The sequence below is a fragment of the Melozone crissalis genome, unplaced genomic scaffold, assembly GCF_028551555.1.
Source record: "Melozone crissalis strain CALT ecotype California unplaced genomic scaffold, PUWL_Pcris_2 ptg000129l_1, whole genome shotgun sequence".
NCBI lineage: Eukaryota > Metazoa > Chordata > Aves > Passeriformes > Passerellidae > Melozone > Melozone crissalis.
The window spans coordinates 1,454,681-1,476,948 of NW_026535903.1; the positions used below are offsets into that span (position 1 = coordinate 1,454,681).

At 39.0% G+C, this 22,268-nt stretch overlaps 1 protein-coding gene across 2 annotated transcripts; it reads right to left on the reverse strand.

The window, feature by feature from the left end:
- Nucleotides 1-801: 801 nt before the first annotated feature.
- CSNK1D (casein kinase 1 delta) lies at nucleotides 802-21,751 on the reverse strand. Of its 2 annotated transcripts, XM_054293154.1 has the most exons (10): nucleotides 21,453-21,751; nucleotides 18,469-18,579; nucleotides 16,673-16,821; nucleotides 15,966-16,194; nucleotides 15,403-15,573; nucleotides 13,783-13,931; nucleotides 13,040-13,211; nucleotides 12,595-12,734; nucleotides 6,089-6,155; nucleotides 802-4,251 (listed from the first exon to the last, which is right to left on the reverse strand). In XM_054293154.1, exons 1-9 carry the CDS (start codon nucleotides 21,526-21,528, stop codon nucleotides 6,123-6,125), a joined length of 1,230 nt encoding a protein of 409 aa, XP_054149129.1. In that variant the 5' UTR covers nucleotides 21,529-21,751; the 3' UTR covers nucleotides 802-4,251; nucleotides 6,089-6,122. The 2 variants fall into 2 exon arrangements, with proteins under 2 accessions (XP_054149129.1, XP_054149127.1); XM_054293152.1 differs by lacking the exon at nucleotides 6,089-6,155.
- Nucleotides 21,752-22,268: the final 517 nt, after the last annotated feature.

The following is a 22,268-nucleotide window of genomic DNA, read 5'->3' on the forward strand; positions in this document are numbered from 1 at the left end:
AACATTTGCTGTTTGGGGTCATCTAAGAAAAAGACCCGTGCATGACCTCAAATTACCCTGGTTTATCTTTTCCTTAAGGATTAAGGGAAATACCAGAAGCTGTGTCCTGCCTTTGTGCCTGTAACGCTTGCAGGTCCGAACCAAGCTGAGGACTGTAACTGAACAATTTTTTTTTTTTTCTTGTAGTGCTCAGGACTAAGTATTTTCTTTTTAGTGTATAATGTACCAAATGAATTCTTGTTCCACATCCCATCCCAAACATCCTGGATTGGTCACGGTAAAGACACTGTAGACTAGGGCTTAATAATTTAAGATGATCTGCGACATTTTTCCCTTTTTCACATTCCTCTTTGTCCATTAGGCATACATATTTATCTCAGACCTATACCTTTAGCATTTTGAATCAAGAATTGCCCAAAATGTGATTAACAAAGAACATTTTAGGCATATTTTTGTAGATTCTGTATGTACAGTTCTCCGCTCATTTTCTACTATCCCTCTGCCTGAAGCATATAATGGTTTTGACAGAAGAACCAAACCATACTAGTTTTAATAATATTAAGCAAGGAAAAAACCCACCAACATCTAAGAAGTTGTAAAGTGTTAAAATTGTGCAAATATCTGCTGAAAAAGTCGGTATGATTTGGCTGTGAAACAGATTCTTACTGAAGACCAGGCCTCTGAGCACTCTCCTTGCACAAAAGTATTGAACAATACAAATAGTCTATACCAATTCAGGTTCAGACAGTCACTTAAATCTATACATATGCATGTAAAATCAATAACTGTCACTTGAATGAATCAAAGGGAAACGTACTGTTTTTAATAACAAAATACTGCATTCTGTCACAGTAAAACCTTTTTATTATTAACCTAACTCATCCAGTGAATTTTAGAAGCTGCTGTAGGATTAAGTTCATGATGGATTACACTTGCTCACAATCTCAAAGCTTAAATTTTGATTTCTGAACAGATGGCCCAGCACTATTAAAAAACCAGTAGCAGTGTTTGTTTTAATTTGGTATTTTGTACACAAAGTGCAGCTCTTGTAAAGCAAAAGTCAAAGAACAAAATAAACACCTTTGTATTTAATTATTTTAAAAGAGAAACTAAATATTCTTGAAATCAACATGTATGCTGCTCTAGCCAATGCTATACTCAAGGGTCTGGGACATGAGGAAACAAAGACAAGTAGCTATGCTCATGACATTTTTCCTACTGGAAACAATGACTTCATCAACGTGCCTTCCTCCAAGGAGTACTTTGAATATTTTCATGAAGGTAACATGGAATACATGGGCTCAAATGTTTTCTCTTAATAGCTCTCTTAAAGCAGAGGATTTATTTTCTTTTTTTTTTTTAAAGTACTTGTACCACAAAAACTCAAGGACTCTGTAACCACTCAAGATTATGTAGAACAGCGGCACAGGTGGTATTTTCCATATAAAAGCATATACACAATTTTAAGCAAAAACCATGAGAAGAAATTAAAATATCCTTCCAACTTCTAAAGGTCTGATAATAAGAAAACATGGAGGGTTCCTGAAGGTGCGCCTACCCTCAGGTTATAATAGACTTTTGAGAATCACATAGCAAAATCTGGAATTTTATTATACAGGGCACCACTGTGAGTACAGCTCACTATTTTTCTTGCCTTTATCTTAGCTCCCATAACTCTAATCTCAATTCCCCTACTATACTTTCTTATCAATACCCTGCATTACTTGATACGCAAAAGCTTTTGTACAAAATTAAAAACTTCTGGAAAAAAAAGAAGTATCCAAACAAAAACATTTACCTTTAAACTGGCAAAAAGGCATGCTTTCTGTGAGCAAAGTAATTAATGCTTTCTCTTTCTTCCTGTACACCCCAGGATCATAACTACCAAACTCTTTCACTGAAAGTTTTGCTACCAAGACAGTATCTTCAAATGTTTGCAACTGACAATATTCTTTGTAGGTACAGAAATCCCTTGAAAAAAAGAAAAAAGAAGAGAGAAATGAGAGAAGAGAAGAAAAAAAGGAAGAAAAGAGAAAAAAGAAAAGAGTTGCATCAGGTAAATGGTGAAGATTCATTGCAAGTCAGTAAGTTACACCAAGAAGAACAGAAGTTATTATGAATGTATTTACACAACTGTTAAATTACACAAATACAGTGTTAGTACAAATGAAGTGCTTTGAGATACTGGTTTATACACAGGTTTATATAGACAGTCCAACTATTTTCTGCATGATGGAATTTAGCTATTATGAGGACAAAAACTGCCCACAAGTGAGTACAATTCTAGAAATCTGCAGTCAACTTTTCAGTATAGTACAGCAATCTAATGGTCCAGATACACAGGAAATAGGCTGCTTTTTTCAGTCCCTCAAACACTACACTATTAACCACAGATATTTACAAGAAAAGCACAGTGAAGTGTAAAACTGCTCAAATGGTAGTGCACATGCCTAAAATACCAAAGTTTATAGTAACTGAGGAAATAACTCTCTTATGCAAACTTACCAATCAATCAAATTCTTGCGCTTTTCCACTATACTCTCCCCAAACACACATTTCCCCAGTCTGACCCAGAGTACACACAAGCAAATAGCTAATGTTATGAAAGCATCCAAAGAAGAATGATAATTCTTGGTACGGGGACTTTTGAGAGGGGCAAAAAAGAATTTGTAAACACCCAAAAAATAAAAACTACTCTTCATAAAAATCTGCAGACCAATATACCTTTAAAAATTGTCTCCATTTCTCAAAATACCTAACTGTTCAAACAAAATCTCTGTACATACTTTCCAGCACAGAAACTTCCCACAATTTCAGTCATAAAGAGTTCTGGTACTGTTCCAAGTACCATAAGGACAGAACACGTACTTTTACAAGACCATTTACAGTAACAGACAGTATGAAGAATTTCCCATATTTCATAACCAAAAGGAGCCAACAATATCTGCAACAACCTGAGCATGTTGAGTCATTCATGCCTAGATAATTACTCTGGGCATTCTCAGGTTAAATATACTTAAGAATTAAATATGATATGCATCTGAATTGTAAAAATTCTCAGGATTTTATGGCAAGAATAGGTTACTATGTTTGTGGGGGTGTTATTTAGTTGGTTTTTTTTTTGGTATAAGAATTCCTTTTTTGAGTCTTGGCATGTAACAGAAGGCCTAAATCAATGTATTTATTTATAAACATGTGGACACTGAATGAAACATGCAAATTCTCTGAAGATTCAGCAGCAATGTCTATTTTGCACTTGTAACAGTCTCCAAGCTAATCAGCCTCAGCGGAGAAGAAACAAAATTTTCTGAGTAAAAACAATGTTTGAAAGTATCCATTCACCCAAACTAAGCAGAGAGACAGAACAAGCATTCTAGTTCTAAATCCCTCAAGTGTCAGTCTTTTACTTTGTTCTTAATGTTCTTTACAAAAAAAGAAATTCATCATTACAATCTCTACTATACTTAAGACTCTCCTGCAGGGTATTTAGTTATCCTCTTCTATGAAACACAATGAGTATTAAAAAATTCCTTTGTGCTACACAGAAAGTTAAATGTCCAGTGTGAATGAAGACAGCAAACAGTAAAATAGACCTCTAACAGTTTTAAAATCTTCATGAAAAAACCGACTCAGAATGGGACAATATGTGAAAGTAAACAATTTAAATAACAGCAGATGGTTTTGATTCATTTACATGTTCCCTGGCAGACTAATCTTTTAAACAAGAAATTTCAAGTCATTATCTTTAGTTCAGGTTTGTTTATACTCTACATTTTTAAATCAGACAAAAGCAAGAGTTCTATACAGAGAAGTAAGCCAATAATTTTAGCAAAATGATACAAAAAACTTTCTTAAACCAAGTAAAAGATTTATAGTTACAGTAGAATAATAAAAAGGGAGTAAAGTCTGCCGCCTGTGGAGGGAAAACTGAAATGGCCATCCAGTAACAGGCGGTGAACTCTGTAAACCATCTTTCTTTTCCAGCCCTGTTACCACAGGGTTCTCTTAAGGTCATTGGGTTTCTGGCAAAAGCGTCCTGTAATGGCAGCTGCTGGAGTCTCTGCATGTTCCTCCAAGAGCTTTTTAGGTCACATGGAGAACTCCAATTTCCGCTCTAGTTTAGGGTATATTTGCTAGTAAAGCCATTGGCAACATGGGAGATCAGCCATGCATTATCTGCCCTCCATGGCAAAATAATTTTCACCGGTGCACAGCAGACTGGAGAACACTGGTAGTAACCCGAGCAGGAATCTACCAAAGCCAAAAAACAAGACAACATCAGCACATATCCTTCCAGTTAACATACAAGTGTCTCGCAATGTACTTCTAAACTATCAACTGCCAAAATATAAGTGTGTGAATTTAAAATTCAGTGAGCAATATAATGTTTCACGTCCACCTATAGCGACACAAAGTTCCCTACAATTTTCCTCTTTTATTAGAAGTTAACATGGAAAATTCACCTTTCCAGTCAGAGGGGATGTTTTGAAGAAAATTAGACAGAGCATAAACATGTGCAGAAGAACGAACCAACCAGATCAAAACACTATCAACGCACAGTAACAGACTCAATGGATAATTAATTTTAAAAAAATATTAAGAAGGTAAAAAAGAAATTCATTATTTTCAATAGCTTTTCTCTGTCCATGGGACACTGTGTTAAAAGATACCTCTTGTATTTCCATAGCTTGACCTACTGAAGTAAGCGTAGCATTATTTCTTACCACTTTCACCGTGAAAGTGAAAAACCATACATCTCCGCAATTTAAGAAGCGAGAAACATCTAAGTAGCTGGATCGGTATTCAGTATTTGTTTCAGTTGTGAACAACTGCAAATACTAAGGCATACAGTATAGGCCAACCAATGCAGCCACATACCAGACCAGACCAGAATGTGCATGCATGTTTCCTGCATACAGGCTTTTCAATGCAAAGCTTTAGGTTTACTTTTTTGCATTTTTTGTAACATCTATTTTTTTACTAAGATCTGATAACTGGTCTTTAAAGTGTTAAGCTGTCATTTACAGTTGGATCTTTTTAATGCTATACGCTGTTCGAGAAGCAGGTTGTGCAGAGTCAGCCAAGCACACAAAGCACAAGGAGAAAACAGAAGAGAAATAGCAGGACTCTTCACCAACTAGAGATACAGGATTAATGCAAGCTTAAGCTTTATAGAGAAAGTGAGACAGCAGACAAGAGTTACACAACAGAATTTATTAAGGAACAGAAAAATCTCACAGCTTTTTTTTAGTATATAGCAAATCAAAGAAGCTCTTGAAATACTTAAGAAAAGTATCCCTCAGCCACGAAGGTTCTGATTCGAACTGAAAGCTTTTTATTTCTCATATGAAACCTATTATTGCCAAAAGCAGAACAGACTAAAAAGCCAAAAGCTGCACACAGAAAGGCAGAGACTTCTACTGCACTGAACAGTGGAAAGGACTTGGTAATATCTAAATTCAAGTCTGCCTACCTCTGAGATGCTCATGGTCAACTATTCCTGTTAGTATGTGAACGTTTGTTTTAAATATAGATCTGAATAGATCTGAGTTTTTTAAAATGAGAGTTCATAAGGCAAGGAGAAGAATATAAAACAGTGAAAAATGGACATGGCTGTAGTAGAACATTCCATTAATGAAAAGACAAGACAGAGCCTCATTTGAGCAATACTGTCAATTGAGTCTTCATACAGGTATTTTGCTTTTATGATTCTGAAGCAGATCTGTTTTTTAATGGATGACATACTGCTGCATCAATATCCTTGGAAAGACACGTAATTCTCATACAGCTAAAATTTTGACTTGGTTATTTTACTTTATTGTTAATACTTGAACAATTTTAGGGACCTTTTTAAGTCACATTATTGTCAACTCTGCTTAAAAGTCCAAGTGGAACAGCAGTAGTAACTCAGCTTTTGGAAAGACGTTTGCTTTTAAGTTAGAGAAAAATCAGTGCTTCATCAAGCATCTGACCAAAAGGCACAGATACAATATGAGATCACATGAGTAGAAGAAGCAAAGTCGGATGTTTCCAAAGAGTATTTTCCCCGTCCCATACAATGTTTTGGTGTCTAATGAGAAGCACTCACCCAGTGCTGCCTTCCAACGAAAGGAGACGAGCAGCTACTTGCCATGGTGTTCGAAAGGAATGCTATTCTGAGGTAGGGGAAAAGACAGCAATTTTTAACAGTTCCACTGCCCCGATATATAAAGATGTCTTAATAAAAATCCAACCTGAACTTGCAGTAGCAACTCTATCTTTTGAGAAGCTCTGATTTCAGACTTCTATAAGACATTTCCATCATATTAAGAGGCGCGTAAAAGAAACAAATCATTAATCCTCAAAGGAAGCTGACAGGGTCAGAAGAACAACGCAGAGTATGATGCCTATTAAGATGGGTGGAGAAAGATTTGTGGATACAGAAATGAAAAATGAAGAAGCACTTGAAGTATGGCACAACACTTAAGTTATTCAATGCCAGTCTTGGCTACAGTCTTTTAAAACCTTCTTCCATCAAAGAGCCATAATCAAATATTTCTTTGTGCAGCACTTCAGTCTTTCCTTTCAACTACAGAGAATACCTCTATTACCAATTGGAATTTGCCACAGCTTTGACTGTTGGGTGCTGAACATGTTACATTCAAGAAAAAAAATATTAAACAACTTACTGTGTAACCACGAGCAGTCAGACTGAGCCTTTCGTTGAAGGAAATGAAGACTACTCACCCATAACTAGACTCTTGAGATGATCATGCTTTCAGGATTCAGTCTGTGCATGTGGGCCAGCAGAACTGATTCAAAGTAGTTTTTACTAGAATACCCATTACCTCATTTACTACCTCCTTTATTACACCTCTTAATGTTTACAAACTTTGTGTAAAGGAGACTTAGGGAACAACTCAGAGTGTTCAGGAGCAGATGGATCTTTTAACAGTTGGTATGATTTTCTGTCTAACACACTGCACACAGAGGTGAAATTTAGGTTTGCTTTAAACTTGAACACACCACTTAGAAATGAATCGAGTCTTGATGCAAAGGCAGAGAGGAGAGATGATCTACTTATTTTAGAGATTGTTTCAGTAGGTAACTACTTTCACTTAGACCTCTATTTTGCCTTTCTTTACTTGTGAGTGGTTTTAATTTTATGTGATAGGTTCTTCACATATTTCCTCCTTAAACATTAATTCCTGTTAAAATCATTTTGTCTCAAACACCACACCAACTCACTCATGACATTTTCTTAGCTTTTAGTACAAACTGAAAGAAGTAGATTTGAAACTCTTACACTGTACAATCTGTTCTCCCAATCCATCTCACTAATAACACAAAATAACATGTCCACTTCTGCTCATTACTGTATCATACACAGGAGGAAATTGTGCCTTTTCATTACGGAAACCACACTAACTTCTCCAACATTACATCTGCCTCCTCAGTCATTACTTACCACAGATACAGCTCCCCCATACAGGAAAACAGCCTCCACTTCTTCATCCTAACCAGAATTTGGAGTACTTCAGGAATACACATTTGAATGGACTGCGCTCGACCGCTCAGCTACCACTGATGTTTATCACTGTGAACTCACAACTTGCAGGTTTTCTGCTGTCGCATTCACTTCATATAATCCAGAAAAGTACTGAATAACATGTGCCATAGAATTTACATAATTTCATTAGGAACACTTAAGTTTCACGAACCACTTCATAAGACACAGCAGTACTTCAATAAATGCTTGTTACTTAGTGTTAGAACCTGCACGTCTTTTTTGAGAAGAATGACTTAGGTGCTATGCAGACACTATCTTGGATGCCGGCAATGACATCTATTTTGCTATGCTTAGCAATTACCATTTTTCCATGAGCATTAAATTTCTCTGAGAATGCCTAGTTTTCATAATAGAACTGCAGTTCCTATTATCAAATTTCTCTGAGAATGCCTCCTTTACCTAAGAGAACTCTGGTTCCTATTATTTGCATTCACAGCCTTAGTTTTTCAGTTTCAGTCTTATTTGATCAGAATTCAGTTTGGAAAAAAGAAAGATAAACACGTGGAGTAGTCATCTTTAAGAACTCTACTTAGAGGCTAGTAGCTTTCCTTGTCTGAGTAACATCTGTACATTTCATTGTCCAGAATTTAACGAGCAGCAACCTGTCCTTTAGATAAATAGAGGTGGAGATTACAGATGCACTGTTGCCTTACCAAACCAAAGCATAAAGTAAATGAAATAACAAAACTAATGTCTCAAACACTTGTGGTTTTCCTAAGAACAAGGTATACAGATAATGGAAAACTCATGGCTATAACTATTGCCCTGGCTAACATCAAAGGATAAATTCTGATTACAGAAGAGCTCCTTTAGTATTATGAAAACTGTAAAGAGCATAAGCTATCAACACCTACAACTTGCACCATCCCGCCTGCAAGAGAGTGACAACTGGGAAAATGAAAAGTGAATTTTCTCCAGCAAACTCAAGCAGTAGTGTTATAAGTTATAGTCTAAGTAAAGTGTTTCAGCCACACCACTCAAGCTGCAGAAGATGAAGGCAGGGATTGGGAAAATGAAAACCATCGACTGCGGAAGATGACTGGCTTTGGGACTGTTTAAAGAACCTGAAAGTGCACGAGTCTGTGGGACCTGATGACACATGTCCATCCACGGGTTCTGAGAGATCGGGCCGAGTAAACGGCTACACCACTATCCATCATATTTGAGATGTCATGGCAGTCCAGTGTAGTTCCCTCTGACTGGAAAGGGGAAACCATAACCCTCAGTTTTATAAAGGGAAATATGTCACACATCAGTGCCTGGCAAAGTCATGTAACAGATCTTCTTGGAAACTATGTTAAAGCATATGGAAAATAAGGAGGTGATTGGTGTTAGACAACATAGCTTCACAAAAGCTGAATTGAGTCCAACAAATTTGGGGACCTTTTACAGTGTGGCTAAGCAGTGGTGGATGAGAGAAGAGCCACATGTATCACCCACCTGAACTTGTGCAAAGCACTGGAGGCTGTGTTGCATGATATCCCTGTCTCTAAACTGCAGAGACACAGATTTGACACACGGACCACTTGGTGGATAAGGAACTGGCTGGATGGTCGCACTCAAAGAATTGTGGTCAGTGAGTTCGATGTCCAAGTGGAAAACAGCGATGAGTGGTGTTTGTCCCTCAGTATTGGGACCAGCGCTGTTCAAAATCTTTGTCAGCAACATGGACAGTGGAAACAAGTGTACCCTCAGCAAATTTGCTGACAACAACAAGCTGTGTGGTGCAGTCAACCGGCTGTAGGGAAAAGGATGCCATCCAAAGAGACCTTAACAAGCTTGAGAAGTGGGTCTTTGGGAGCTGCATGCAGTTCAACAAGGTCAACTGCAAGGTCCAGCATGTGGATCACGTCAGCCTCAAGCATAAGTACAGGCTGGGTGAAGAATGGATGGATCGTAATTAGCTCTGGGGAGAAAGACTTGGGTGTGTTCATGGATTAGAAGCTCAACATGACTCAGCAATGTGCACCTGCAGCCCAGAAAGCCAACCATGTCCTGGGCTGCATCAAAAGAAAAGTGACCAGCAACTTGAGAGAGGGGATTTTTACCCTCTATTCTGCTCTTGTGAGACCCACGTGGAGTACTGTGTCCAGTTCTAGGGCCCCCAACACAAGAACAAAGCTGACAATGTTAGAATGAGTCCAGAGAAGAGCCACAAGTTGACAACAGTGCTGGAGCACCTCTCCTACGAAGACAGGCGGAGAGAGTTGGGGCTGTTTAGTGTGGAGAAGAGAAGATGAAGACTTTGGGGAGAACTGAGAGTAGCCTTGCAGTACCCAAAGGGGGCTTGCAAGAAGGCTGAAGAGGGGCTATTCTCATGGCATGTAAAAGTGCACATAGTGGCAAGACAAGGGTGAACAGCCTTAACCTGAAGGAGGGTAGATTTATTTATTAGGAAGAAATTCTTTACTATAAGGGCAGTGAGGCATTAGACCAGGTTGCCTAGATAGGTTGTGGACTCCCCATCTCAGGAAATGTTCAAGGCCAGGCTGAATGGGGTTCTGAGTAACCTGGCCTACTGGAAGGTTCTCTGCCCATGGCAGGGGGGTTGGAATGAGGTGATCTTTAAGGTCCCTTCCAATCCAACTCATTTCCCCCGCAAATCTCTCTTTCCCTCCAATTGCAACAGGCCCATGGGAATCTGTTCAAATTATACTAGTTACACACCGTTATTTGTTCACCATGAGATAGATACCAGCAGTGGTTCACTGTCTTAAGAACTAAATGAATACAGCAGTCAATGAATTATTAGTTCTAACAAACTCAAGAGAAGATACTGACTAGGCTGCTTTTGAGACCGTAAAGATGTCAACCAAGCAGTCCTGTACTTGGAGCAGAGTGTTAAAAAGAGGAGGTATGGGATGTGCCATTAAGCCAGATGGTACTATGGGCCCATATCACAAATTACACATCTGGATGTTTAAAGACCACTCAGAAAACAGCCCAAAGACCACTCAGAAAACTGCTCATTGCTCTCACAATGTTCACATTCTACAGGCCAGGCAGAACCAAAATGGATCTACAAGACCAACTGTATTACTCGTATTTTGAAATGTTTACAATAGTGTCACCCGCACAATGAGCGACACGTCACAAACGTAGCAAAAACACTAAAGATGTACTTGCACCTAAAACAATCAAGGGGCATTGCTACACTTCTGTCTGTTACTGCTATAACTCATTTATGCGACTGTTAACAGAGACAAAGCATCTGAGATTTGCTCAGAATGCCAAAGATCTGGCATATACATTTTGCCAAAAAACCATCTTTATATTAAAGTAAATGTTCAGGGAGAAGTCTGCATCACAGCCTCACATATTATTCAAGGTCAAAAAGGACTCCTGGAAATCACGTAGCCCAATCCCACTGCCCAAAGCACAGTCAACTAGAGCAAGACACTCAGGGCAATGTCCAGTTGGGCTCCAAGGAATTTGGAAAAGGGAGACTCCACAACTTCTTTGGGCAACCTGTTACATTCCTTGCCCACCTTCATAGTAAAAAAAAGTTTCTCTGTATGTTTAAATGGAATTTCCTGTATTTCAATTTGTGCCCACTATCCATAGTCCATTCACTGGATATTGCTGCAAACAGCCTGGTTGCACCTTCTTTACATTCTTCTAACAGGTATTTATGAAATTTACAAGATCCATAACTATGCACAATTCTCCCCTTTGTTTTCCAACTATTTAAAAATATTTAAACGTGAGAATTTCTGGTGGCAAGAATACCAGTTCAGTGAACAGTACAAGATGGCGAAACTTGTACCAAAGCCAGTACAGAAAACCTCACCTACACTCTATTCTTGCCCAGTCATTTCTGTTCCTGTTCATCCCTTGTGCAAGCACAAGTATCTGTGCAGCTACATGGTGAAACAAATCATTCAGCTTAAACTCCCTGCCACCCCAAATGCCACTTGGCTTTTATCACAATGGAATTGCTTCTCCAACCCACTTCACTCTCAGTCTTCATTAGATTGGGATGTCCAGTCTGAATATCCATATCCACCCGGCCTCCATCTAAAAAACTGTTTTTTCAAGCAGTAAGATTTCATACGTAAGAACATGTACTATCCAAAAGTAATTAACTCTGCCAATTAAATGATGAAGCTAAAAGGAACCAAGTTAATTTTTTGTCAATGTGCTCTGTCAACAAGGAACAAGTCCCTGGCAAAAATTATGCACTCGGAGCTCCTGCACAGTAGTGAGGCATGATGGAAAAACCCCTAGGTCACTGCAATAGTCCCCCTAACATGCTGCTTTCCCAGAAGTGTTGCAGAATGTCTACAGATTGGCTGATTTCCATTTTGTAAGTAAGACTGAAAGTAAATGGTACAAAGCCAAGCCACACACTGTTTGGGACAAGACTGTCAATATGCTGAGGAAAGACAGAAATACATTTAACACTGTTAGCCCTAAAAAGAAACAGTCTTAGAATTTCTTTGCTAAGTCACTGTGAGCAGCAAGGATGATTTCAGTGCGACTATGAATCATTATTATTTATCCTCCTGCCATTCTCTTCAAATGAGCCTTCTGCAACATATCCAGCATCCATGTATGTGGCCTCTTATGGGCTCTGAATTAAGAGCACTGCACTACAACCGTAGTGTTGTAGTGCAGTGCTCTTAATTCACTATGCTCTTTCTTCACTATTGCACCTTCTATTCTTCACCAAATGCTTCTTGCCTTTTCTGCACCAATATTGTGTGCTCTGCTGATCCAGAAACAAGATTCACTACTGTCTCTTACTCTGCTTCTTCACTTATAACAGGTATAAGAAACTCTACGAGTCAAGGAGCTACATCCCATAACAGTAGGTTAAAATGCTGCACCTCTAGAATTTTGCATCCTCTCATTGCTGTCAAGGTAAAAATAAAAATTTCTTTACGCCCACATCATTCAGGCTAAATGTCAAGCATTTACATGAATGAACATCACCTGCAAAAACAGTATGAAATTACATCAATTACCTGGTAAGTTCTTTTGGCAAATTAACTTTATCAAATCACCCTCATTTTTTCCAATACACAGATTTATTTTTTTTTTACCTGCGAAGTTGACATGCGAGAGGTATCTTGTCGGCCTGTTAAATCAGACGAGGAGATATTGACTGGGGCACCACGATGCAATCTCATACTCACTTTCCTTTCTCGTTCCATACCGGATACTGGCCGAGGAGAGGTGTTGGCTGTGAGAAAAACAGTATTAGATTCTCATAATGAGAAATGCCATGTTAACACAGTCACTGTAAAAATTACACTCTTGCTGTTTGCACACAAAAATTCCACATAACCAAACGAGGAATCAAGGCTGTTCGACATTTCATAGAAATACAAGTATCAATTGCCAGGCAAGGAGCATATGTAAATACCTTCAATCTACTAAAAATCAAGGGAGAAAAAACCAAACCACAAGGCCAAATTCTGCCCAGACACAAACTGCCAATTAGAATAGTCTACAAGAAAGCACTTACCCAGCTACTTGCTTACTCACCAGCATGTGAAGTCGGGGTAAGGGGAGTAGGAGGAGCTACATCTTGCGTTCCTCTTATCCTGCCAGAAGCAGTGGAGGGTAATCCACGTACAGTTGGATTTCGTGTATGTCTTAATCTTTCCTCTCGTTCCCGTCTTTCACGTTCAGCATCTTCAGCTGCTCTGCTTGCACCCTATAGGCCAAGAGTAGTGAACAACTTTGGGGATTAGTCTTTACAACTGTATGTTCATAAAAGTACTGAAAAAGAAGTACTGGACAATGTGTGAACTGAAGTTTGAGAAGGCACCAGCTGCTTTGGTAAAATTTCTTGAGAACTGCCGTAAGTTGTGTTCATACAGCTGCTCAGACAGTCTTCAAAATGTTAATGTACACGTGTACTGTTACGGCAGCTGGACACCTCCTCAAATGTTGCAAATGACCTTTGATAAAGATCAAAGTGGGAGAAAGTAGTAATTCCACAATCTAGCCTGGTGACTGCCCTAAAAGATCTAAGAAGCCTTCCACATTAAAAGCTTTGTAACTGTAACTTAGTTGTCATCCAAGCCTTATAGCATGGATCCTGTATCTCCTGCCCTTCTCCTCATTTCCTGATCTTTCTGTCTATACAGTAGAGTTGCCAAGAGGAAATATGGAAGACAATCTTACAGTATGAGTTAAGGTACTCAAAACTAACAATGCAGTAACAGAACCCAACCAGAACAATTAAAAATTCCAAGTTTTAGAAAGCTGTGTGAGCTACTCACAAATTTCAGCATGTTCCAGTCAAATACATAGTCATAGGAGAATCCTTGCCGATGAAAAAGGTTTCTGAATAATTGCCTTAAATAGGAATAGTCCGGCTTGTCATCAAAACGCAAAGAACGGCAGAAATTCAAGTATGTGGCAAATTCGGCTGTAATTAAAGGAAACCTGTTTTTTATCTACAGCTTCACATTGGCTTTTTGTAATTCTGCGTCAAAAACACCCAAACCACTCCAAACCTGAAAAGCAGGGAATCTTCTTAACATAAGAAAAAGAATAATGATTTAATACTAGAAATTCACTAAAGGAAACACTATCATGTCAATCCTGAAAAAGAAATTATTTTTCTATCACAGAGCGGGCAAAGATCTCATTTTTTTGACTGCACAGAGGACTCAATAACACAGTTCTTTAACCAGCAGCTGGTGGGTGGGGGAGAAAAGTTTCAAAACTTTGCTTGGAACATATTGAACACAATTTATTGTGGGACATGGAACAGCATCTTCTTGGTTAAGACACACAGAGATTCATGTCTGCTGTGTCACAAAACACACAAAAACTTTGTCTCCCAGGTAAGTCACGCCACATTTTTAATTTACAATAGTCTGAACACTTTTTTTTAAAGGGCAAGCAAAATATTACAGAGGAAAAAAAAAAGAATACTGTAGTGAATTCAGTGCACCAGCGACAAGCAGCAGTATCAAAATAATAGCTTTTGACCTTAGGTTTTCCCAAATGAAATGACAGAATAATTTATATGCAGAAAGAAATTCTAACTAACGGCACAAGAGAATCTGATTAGTCTTCCCTGCCTGTAAACCCCAGAAAAAACCCGTAATTCATGAATGTAAAGGAACATGCATGAAGCAGCACTTGAAACACGTAATGATGCATTTTCACACAACCCAAACAAAAACTATAGTTCTTGTCATTGTAACAAGAGGGTGAAGAGACAGAACTCTTTGTGAAATTAAAATAGTCTCTGATGACAGCCAGTGTAACTATGTTTTAAAACAAACTGAAGTATCATTTTACAATACTCAAAAATGGCTTATTGTTGTTCAGGTCTAAATAACAAACTGAGAAACAGAACTGCTCTGAGGCATGATGCTAGGATACAGCAGTGTTTCTTATGCTTCTCACAAATTCTAATCCATCAGCAGGCGAAACCAGATGAACCTGGGATGATAATTCCCAAGCAAAATAACTGCAGTAGATAAGAGATGCATCTGACTACACAATCCAATTCATCCAAGAAACAGTACCCACACAGACAGAGAAAAAGGCAGTTTGTTAAAATGCTATTTGTCTGTTGCCAATTATCCAGCCAACAGGCGCACAAAAATTACAGCACAAATCAGGGTACCATGCTACCCTTCCTCTTGAGGGCACTTAACAGTTGAGACAAGGGATCCCTAGAAACGCTCTATGAACACAAAAGATCTGTCTTCAGCATAGTATTTTTACCACACATGTGGTAAAATCATGGGGAGATAAGTAAGGGGAAGAGTAGAAGGAAAGAGACAGATGGTGAAAAAGAGTAGTAGAATTTAACATAAGGAAAGGAGATGTACCACTAAAAAATGAACACATAGTCCTAGTGTCACAGAAGAGTAACTTACAAGGATATCCTTTACACAAAACCTCAATGGGTGTAGACATTTTCTTTTCACTGATACGTTCGTATTTCTGCCTCTTTGTTGCTGCTTTCAGTCCCTGCCAGGGGAGGGAGCCCAGGTTAAAATACATCAGTACATAGCCCAAGGACTCCAAGTCATCTCTGCGAGATTGCTCTACAACAGCATAAAAAAGTGAACTCATTAGGTTTCATTTTCTACTGGCAAAACAAAAGTCTGTGCAACAAGATTGTTATAAAAACCCTTACAAAAACAAGAGACAGCTGAGTGTTACTATGCCCATGACCAACTCATTCAGTAAAAGAAAAGCCTTTTATCCTTACAGTTATTAAAAAAAGTGCTAATTCCCAAGCATTACAAACTCAGACTAAACAGACTAATATAGACTGAATCCCGCTAAATAAAGATATACAAGGCCATGCATGCTGTAGTCTTAGTGTCAAAAATAGGGACTGTCTCCTATGCCTCCACAAAGCAACATCGACTTGCACTAAGATTACATGCATCGACACTCTTGAAGCTTCTATTTATTGCCTTCCCCAGCTCACCAATTCCAAGATGAGTGTTGATGGATGCATAACGGGCAGTTCCCGTTAAGTTTTTATTTTCACGATATGGGATATGTTGATGAGTTCGAGCATCTCGATACTTCTTTGCTAGTCCAAAGTCTATTATGTAGACAAGATTGCCTTTCTTCCCCAGGCCCATTAAGAAGTTATCTGGCTTCACATCTCGGTGAATGAAGTTCTTAGAGTGAATATATTCAATTCGACTAATCTAAATACAGAACCACAAAAAAAAAATCATTGTCAAGAGACTAAGCACACATCTTTTTCTGACAAAAACACTAGAAATGGTGTCTAAATAATGAAAGAGGCAACTCCCCTTTCTATTGTAAAATGTAAGGGAATTAAAAAGAACAATTTAGAAGACAACAGACAAACCTTTCCAGCTCTTTGCTCGTGTGTATTTTACAAAACCAGGACAATCTGTTTCCGAAAACTTTCTAGGGGAAATTTCTTAGTCTTTGAGCAGTGCAACACCCGGTTTGCAAACAGTGCAGTTTCAGTTTTTAAAGAACTGGTAATCACTTTTCATGGGATAGTTTGGATTTACAAAAACAGAGCTACTTTTGATTTTTTTCTCTATTAATACAGCCTATTCAGCTCTAAATTTTAGAAATAAAATGAATATAATCAAAAAAATTCAATATCCCAACCTATTTCACTACCAAGGTAACAAAGTAATTTCCTACCATTTGGTCAGCAAGTAATAGGACTGTCTTGAGACTAAATTTCCTTGAACAAAAATTGAAGAGATCTTCAAGACTCGGTCCCAACAACTCCATCACCATAACATTGTAGTCCCCTTCAGCTCCACACCACTTAATTGTGGGAATACCCACTAGGAAAAAATAAATAATTTATTCAGTATAACATTTTGATTTATATAATTGATGCACACAAATCTTCAAGGCTCTTAATATTAATTCTGAGTGTCATTACCACGAATGTTTCCATTTACAGCAAAGCTTAATATTTTATGTTCAGGCATACCAAATTAAATGTGGGACAACTTCTAGCAGAATCTATACAAAATTCTAGCAACAGAGGTCTAAAAATAGCCTTTTTTCTTTTCCCCAGAAACCTTCTAGTCTTCATGCTTATCTTGTAACTTTAAAGTATTGAGCATCTTTGTTGGATTTGAACTCTAAGCATTTTACCAAGAGTAATATTCATGTAGTCTCTAGGATGCAATAAGGCACAAATCAGGAGTTTGAAAATAAAACCCTGACAACCCACTACGAGGAAAGCCTTAGAAATTAACTTAATTTCAAAGCCTATCAAATCACCATGAAATATCTGTCTCCTGCATCAAAATTTGCAATGAATTTCTGCCCTTCCTTCATATTCTTGTCTTTCCTTCAGTTTCATGGTATTTGCTGTTTGGTGAATCTCTACCAAAGTAGCATTGTTCATGAGATGCATTATTCATTCAGTTTTACAGTATGATAATGAGCCCAAATTTATGGAGGAAGTCAGGAACCTTATTTCACAAAAAAAAAAAAAAGTAGAAATGCTCAAATATTTTGAAATAAACCAGCACGTAGGTAGCCTTATTCAGATTTTCAAATGCCTTACTCAGAGTTAATTCTATGCATTTTGGTGTGAAATGCCGTAATTCGCTGAATTTACAGGAAGCACGATATTCTATGAAGGCTATTTCGGTTACATACAGATGGCAACCGAATGACGAGGGAATTAAAAAGTAACTAAATGCAAATACATATTATTATCAATTTCTAGAGGTCTTATTACCCTACTTGGCATGTACTTGAGATACAGCATGGAATGTACTCTTCATGCAAAGCACATCCTCATTTAGGAAGAATTCAACGGACTATAACACAAACACAAAACTGAACTACACCGGGTTTATGTCCCAGAACTGCACAGGAATGTTACATTTCCAGAATTCCAAAATATATGAGCAAGTTACTGTAGCAAAGCAACACACAGTAGCTAAGAAGTTGCTGCATTCCAATTCTCCACTACCAGTGCCATTTTGTCTTTGAACTCTCCCAGCAAGGAAATATTTGTAACATAGACAAAAATGATACTAACATGTACAACAAAAATTAACCTGATTGTTAAAAGTTTAGAATTGTGCTACCATAATAAGCAAGTCAGGTGAAATGGTCCAAAGTAGTGGTTACCATCATTCACTGATCCATGAGAATCAGAAATAAAGCACTGTTCTAGGATGAAACTTTGTTTCACATTGCACAAGGTCCTCCCACTTTATTATTTTGGGAACCATGAGAAACTTTGGAGGATCTTACTGGTTATCATGAAGCGTGATAGCCATGGATTTAGAACTGCTCCTCTACAACCCTTGCAGAACTAAAATGCTGCTCTTTATCTACCCTGCTGCCTTTCCTACCTTCTCCTTATTTCTCAAAAGAGATCCCAAACATTAACTGTCAGGTGGCAGACAGATCAAAGGTGTAAAAGCAGTAAAATCTTTGAAGAAGGAAAATAGTTTGCTTGCCTCCACCCTGCATCATTTTGTAGATTTTACTCTCGATGTGGAGCTGAGGATGTTTGGTTTTCACACATTCCAACTTTATTGCAACCTCCTCTCCGGCAGCAATATCAGTTCCTAAAACCAGAAGAATTAAAACATTGGTCAAAATATTTTTAAGATGCATTTCCTTTACCAAGACCGAAACAAAATGAGCATCCACAAACTACTCCTCAATGGCAAACATACAGAGATAAACTACTCTCAGCCACAATTACCTAAAAATTCTTCTGAAACTTTACACTCTCCAACAGACTAGGTTTACAAGAGAAAACTATTGTATAATGAGAATCCAAAATTGCTGCTATCCCATTGGAAAAAAAAAACCAAACAAAAAAACCCCCAGAAAAACAACAAAACTAAATCAAGTGTATCTTCTCAGGAATGTCTTTCCACTTCCAGTTTGTGGTAAAAACGGTCAGAATGAATCTTTATGAACGTGGCAAATTGACCCGCCAATGGAAGAAGTACTAAGAATTCAAATCACCTCCTCTTATGTCTTGGAAATAGAGGCTACAATTTCCCTAGATCTCAACATAGTCCGGCTGTACCCTGACACCTCATTTTACTTGGCTGGAAGACAGCTTATCTAGACTAAAGAATGTGCAGTCTGCAGAAGTTTTCTTTTAAATCTCATTAAATTCTTGTTTTAAGAATCAAAAAAGGCTTACCTGTTCACTTTCAAAGTATGTAGGGAGAAACTGACATTCTTAAATAGAAACAGTCAAGAAAATACACACTGTCACAGCCAAGCAATTTACAAGCTATAAGAAAAAAAGGAAATAGCAAAAGGAAACGTGTGACACTTCACGGACATTATCTCCGAGTCTCTCTACTTTAGGAATTTGGCCCTTTTCTGCTTTACCTCATGGTTCAGGATTATGTGAAGTACACCACCTATAGTTCGATCTGATCCCCACTTTCAAAAGCCTAACTAGAGGTTCCTCTCCAGTCTGACATGTCTTCAACACCCCTGTATCTGCATTTAAGACAAAACCTGGGGACTGGAAACAGGCAAAAATAGTCAAATCTTCATCTTCAAAGCATAAAACTGAGCTGGGAATGTACGCTGAAATAATCCACAAATTCACTGAGGCCTATCAGAAAGCATGTCTACTTAAAAATAAATATTGACTTCTGAAATAACTTTAGAAATTATTTTAAGACACTTGTGTCTACTGTACAGTCTGAGCAACAGAGCAGTAAATGGAATTTTTAAAAAACTGACTACATTTCGTTTTCACAAAAAACCACAGTTTTCAAACATCTGTTCTACCACATAATGGATAGCAAAGCAAATGGAACTCTACAAAAGTCTTCAGTTCTTGAAAGACAGTAATTTCCCCTGGAAAAATAAAGGCCACCAGGATCTTCCATTAATGTACTTCCAGGCTAGGTCCATGCCTGAGCCATGCTTCATGTAAATGGGATGACATTTGCAATAAGCCCTGAGACTAAATCCATGACAATTATATAGAAATAAAAAAATGTAAAACCCAGAGGATTTATTGCATAGAATTCAGTATATTAATATATACACTAGCATACAGGGAACTATTACTTTCTGTGCAACTTCACTGGTGTAAGCTGCATTCATAGAGATAAAAGTCACACATAAACGTTTATTTCCCTTGCACTTGATATTAATACTGTAATACAATCTGATTTATCTGAGCAATAGTCAAGTTTAAATTTCTCAAATCATTTAAGACTTTTCAGATTTTAACTGCTGTCTTAATTGTCCCACAAAATCCCAGTGGAAGCTAACAAGGATTTTTGCACTAGCTTTACCACAATCTTCAATGGTCACATCTTCAATCTTCTATACATGCATTGCAGAGAGGAAGAATCACATTCTCTGACTCTAGACCATCACATGCCTTCAGTTAAAAATGCGTATTTTTCATCAAGCATATGATCTGTCTTATGGATAACCAGTATTTCATTTGCTGTAAACAAGCAGCTTTAGGTAACGAATTATGTTGGAATGCCAGCTGTGCACTGCAAGATGTACGGAAAAACAACCCCCACCTCTCATACTGCATGCACTGCAAGCATACCACATAAGCTAGCAAGTGACATTATTTTTATCTTCCACAAATATGCAGTCAATGAAACTTAACCCTTGCAAGTTCCCCCTTCCCTGATTTGCTTTTCTAGGTTAACACAATTTTCAAAAGCAGAACACTTGTGTCTACCAGGCGGGACGTAATGCTCATATTTCTTTGGATTTAATCCACTTCACATGGCTTGAGAGTTTGCAAAATATGCAGAGTATTTTAAAAATATCCGCTTTCAAAATGTTTTGCACCCGCTACCTGTGCTTGTCATAAACAGTAGCAGTAGGCTATGTTAGAGGGCTATAATAAAGGACTGGCAAAGACAATTCCAATCCTTTTTATTTTACAATTGCACAGCGATCACGATTAGTAATGGTCAGCAACAGGATTAGCCAAACTACCAGGATTTAAAGTTTTTTTTTTTACTGCAACCTATTCACTTGTACTTGTGTAATTTTTTTAGGCCTCACAGGAGAAGGAAACATCCTTCTGACAACAATTTTTTCTAGTCCACTGCAGCGATATTTAACCGTGGTATGTTTCCTTCCCGAAATGTTTTTTCGAATGCGATGGGTTGTGGGGTTTTCAGGGTTTATGCGATTTTGGGTTTTTTCATTCCTTGTTTTGAGATGAAGCGATTTTTACCCTTATTCCCATTTTACAGACTCGAACGGTGCCCAAGGTCACTAGACAACAATGAGAAGAGGCAGCCGAGTAAACCAGAATTCCCGATTTCCGCACCATCCAAATTAGGACATGATGTCAACGAAATATTAAATTACTGCTGCTGTGTCCCTAGCCCAGGTACTTGCCCGACCTGGCTAGGCCCTCGATGTTCTCCACATAGCCAGAAAACGGCCAGCTAAATCTACAGCGAGCCATCCTCCTTACCCAGATAGATATCCCCGAAGGAGCCACTCCCGATCTTCCGGCCCAGCCGGTACCGGTTCCCAACCCTCAGCTCCATGGCGGCAGCTCGGCTCGTCCGCGACCCGGTTCTGTTGCTCTGCCCGGTCTCCTGGCTCTCGTTCTGATGCCTCACAGTCCTACGGTTTCGGATGCCATCGCGGCTTTGGTCTTGCCGCTCGACACTAGCGAGACAGTGAAGCCCGTCGCCGCACCTCCCGAGCAAGATGGACACGGATTCCCGACACGACCGGCGCCTCAGCCCCTCCGGCCCCCAGCCACCATACTGCGTGACCTCACTTCCTTAGCGACGGGGGCGGGGCGCGCTGCCGCAGCGACGGGCACGCGGCGGGCGGGGCGCGGATGCCGTCCCAGCTCCCCCGCCCGCCGCTCTCTTGGTGCTCGGCTCGGCGGGAGTGCCTGCCCCGTCTTATCGCGCGTCCCAGCCACATGCCGGGCGGCGAATGAAGCCCACAGTCTTCCCGGTGCGTATGGCGTCGTCGTCCACGAGGCCGTCAGTCACCGCAGTGGAGATGGAGCTCCTGCAGCACTGCGTTCCGAGGAGTGCCTGTTTGACCGGGAAGCCGGGAAGGCGGAAGGAGGTGGGGGGGTGGGGGGGGGGGGGGTGGGTGCAGGGACAAAGTCTGAGAAGTGACAAATTTCAGGGGAAAACCATGTCATTCTTGCTGGAGAGGAGTGTTGGGATCTCCTCTCTCTCTCTCCGGGTGAGGAAGAATTTCTCTAAGCAGACCACCGCTGAGCACTGCAGGACCTGTATATGTAACCATGTAGTGTCCGCAC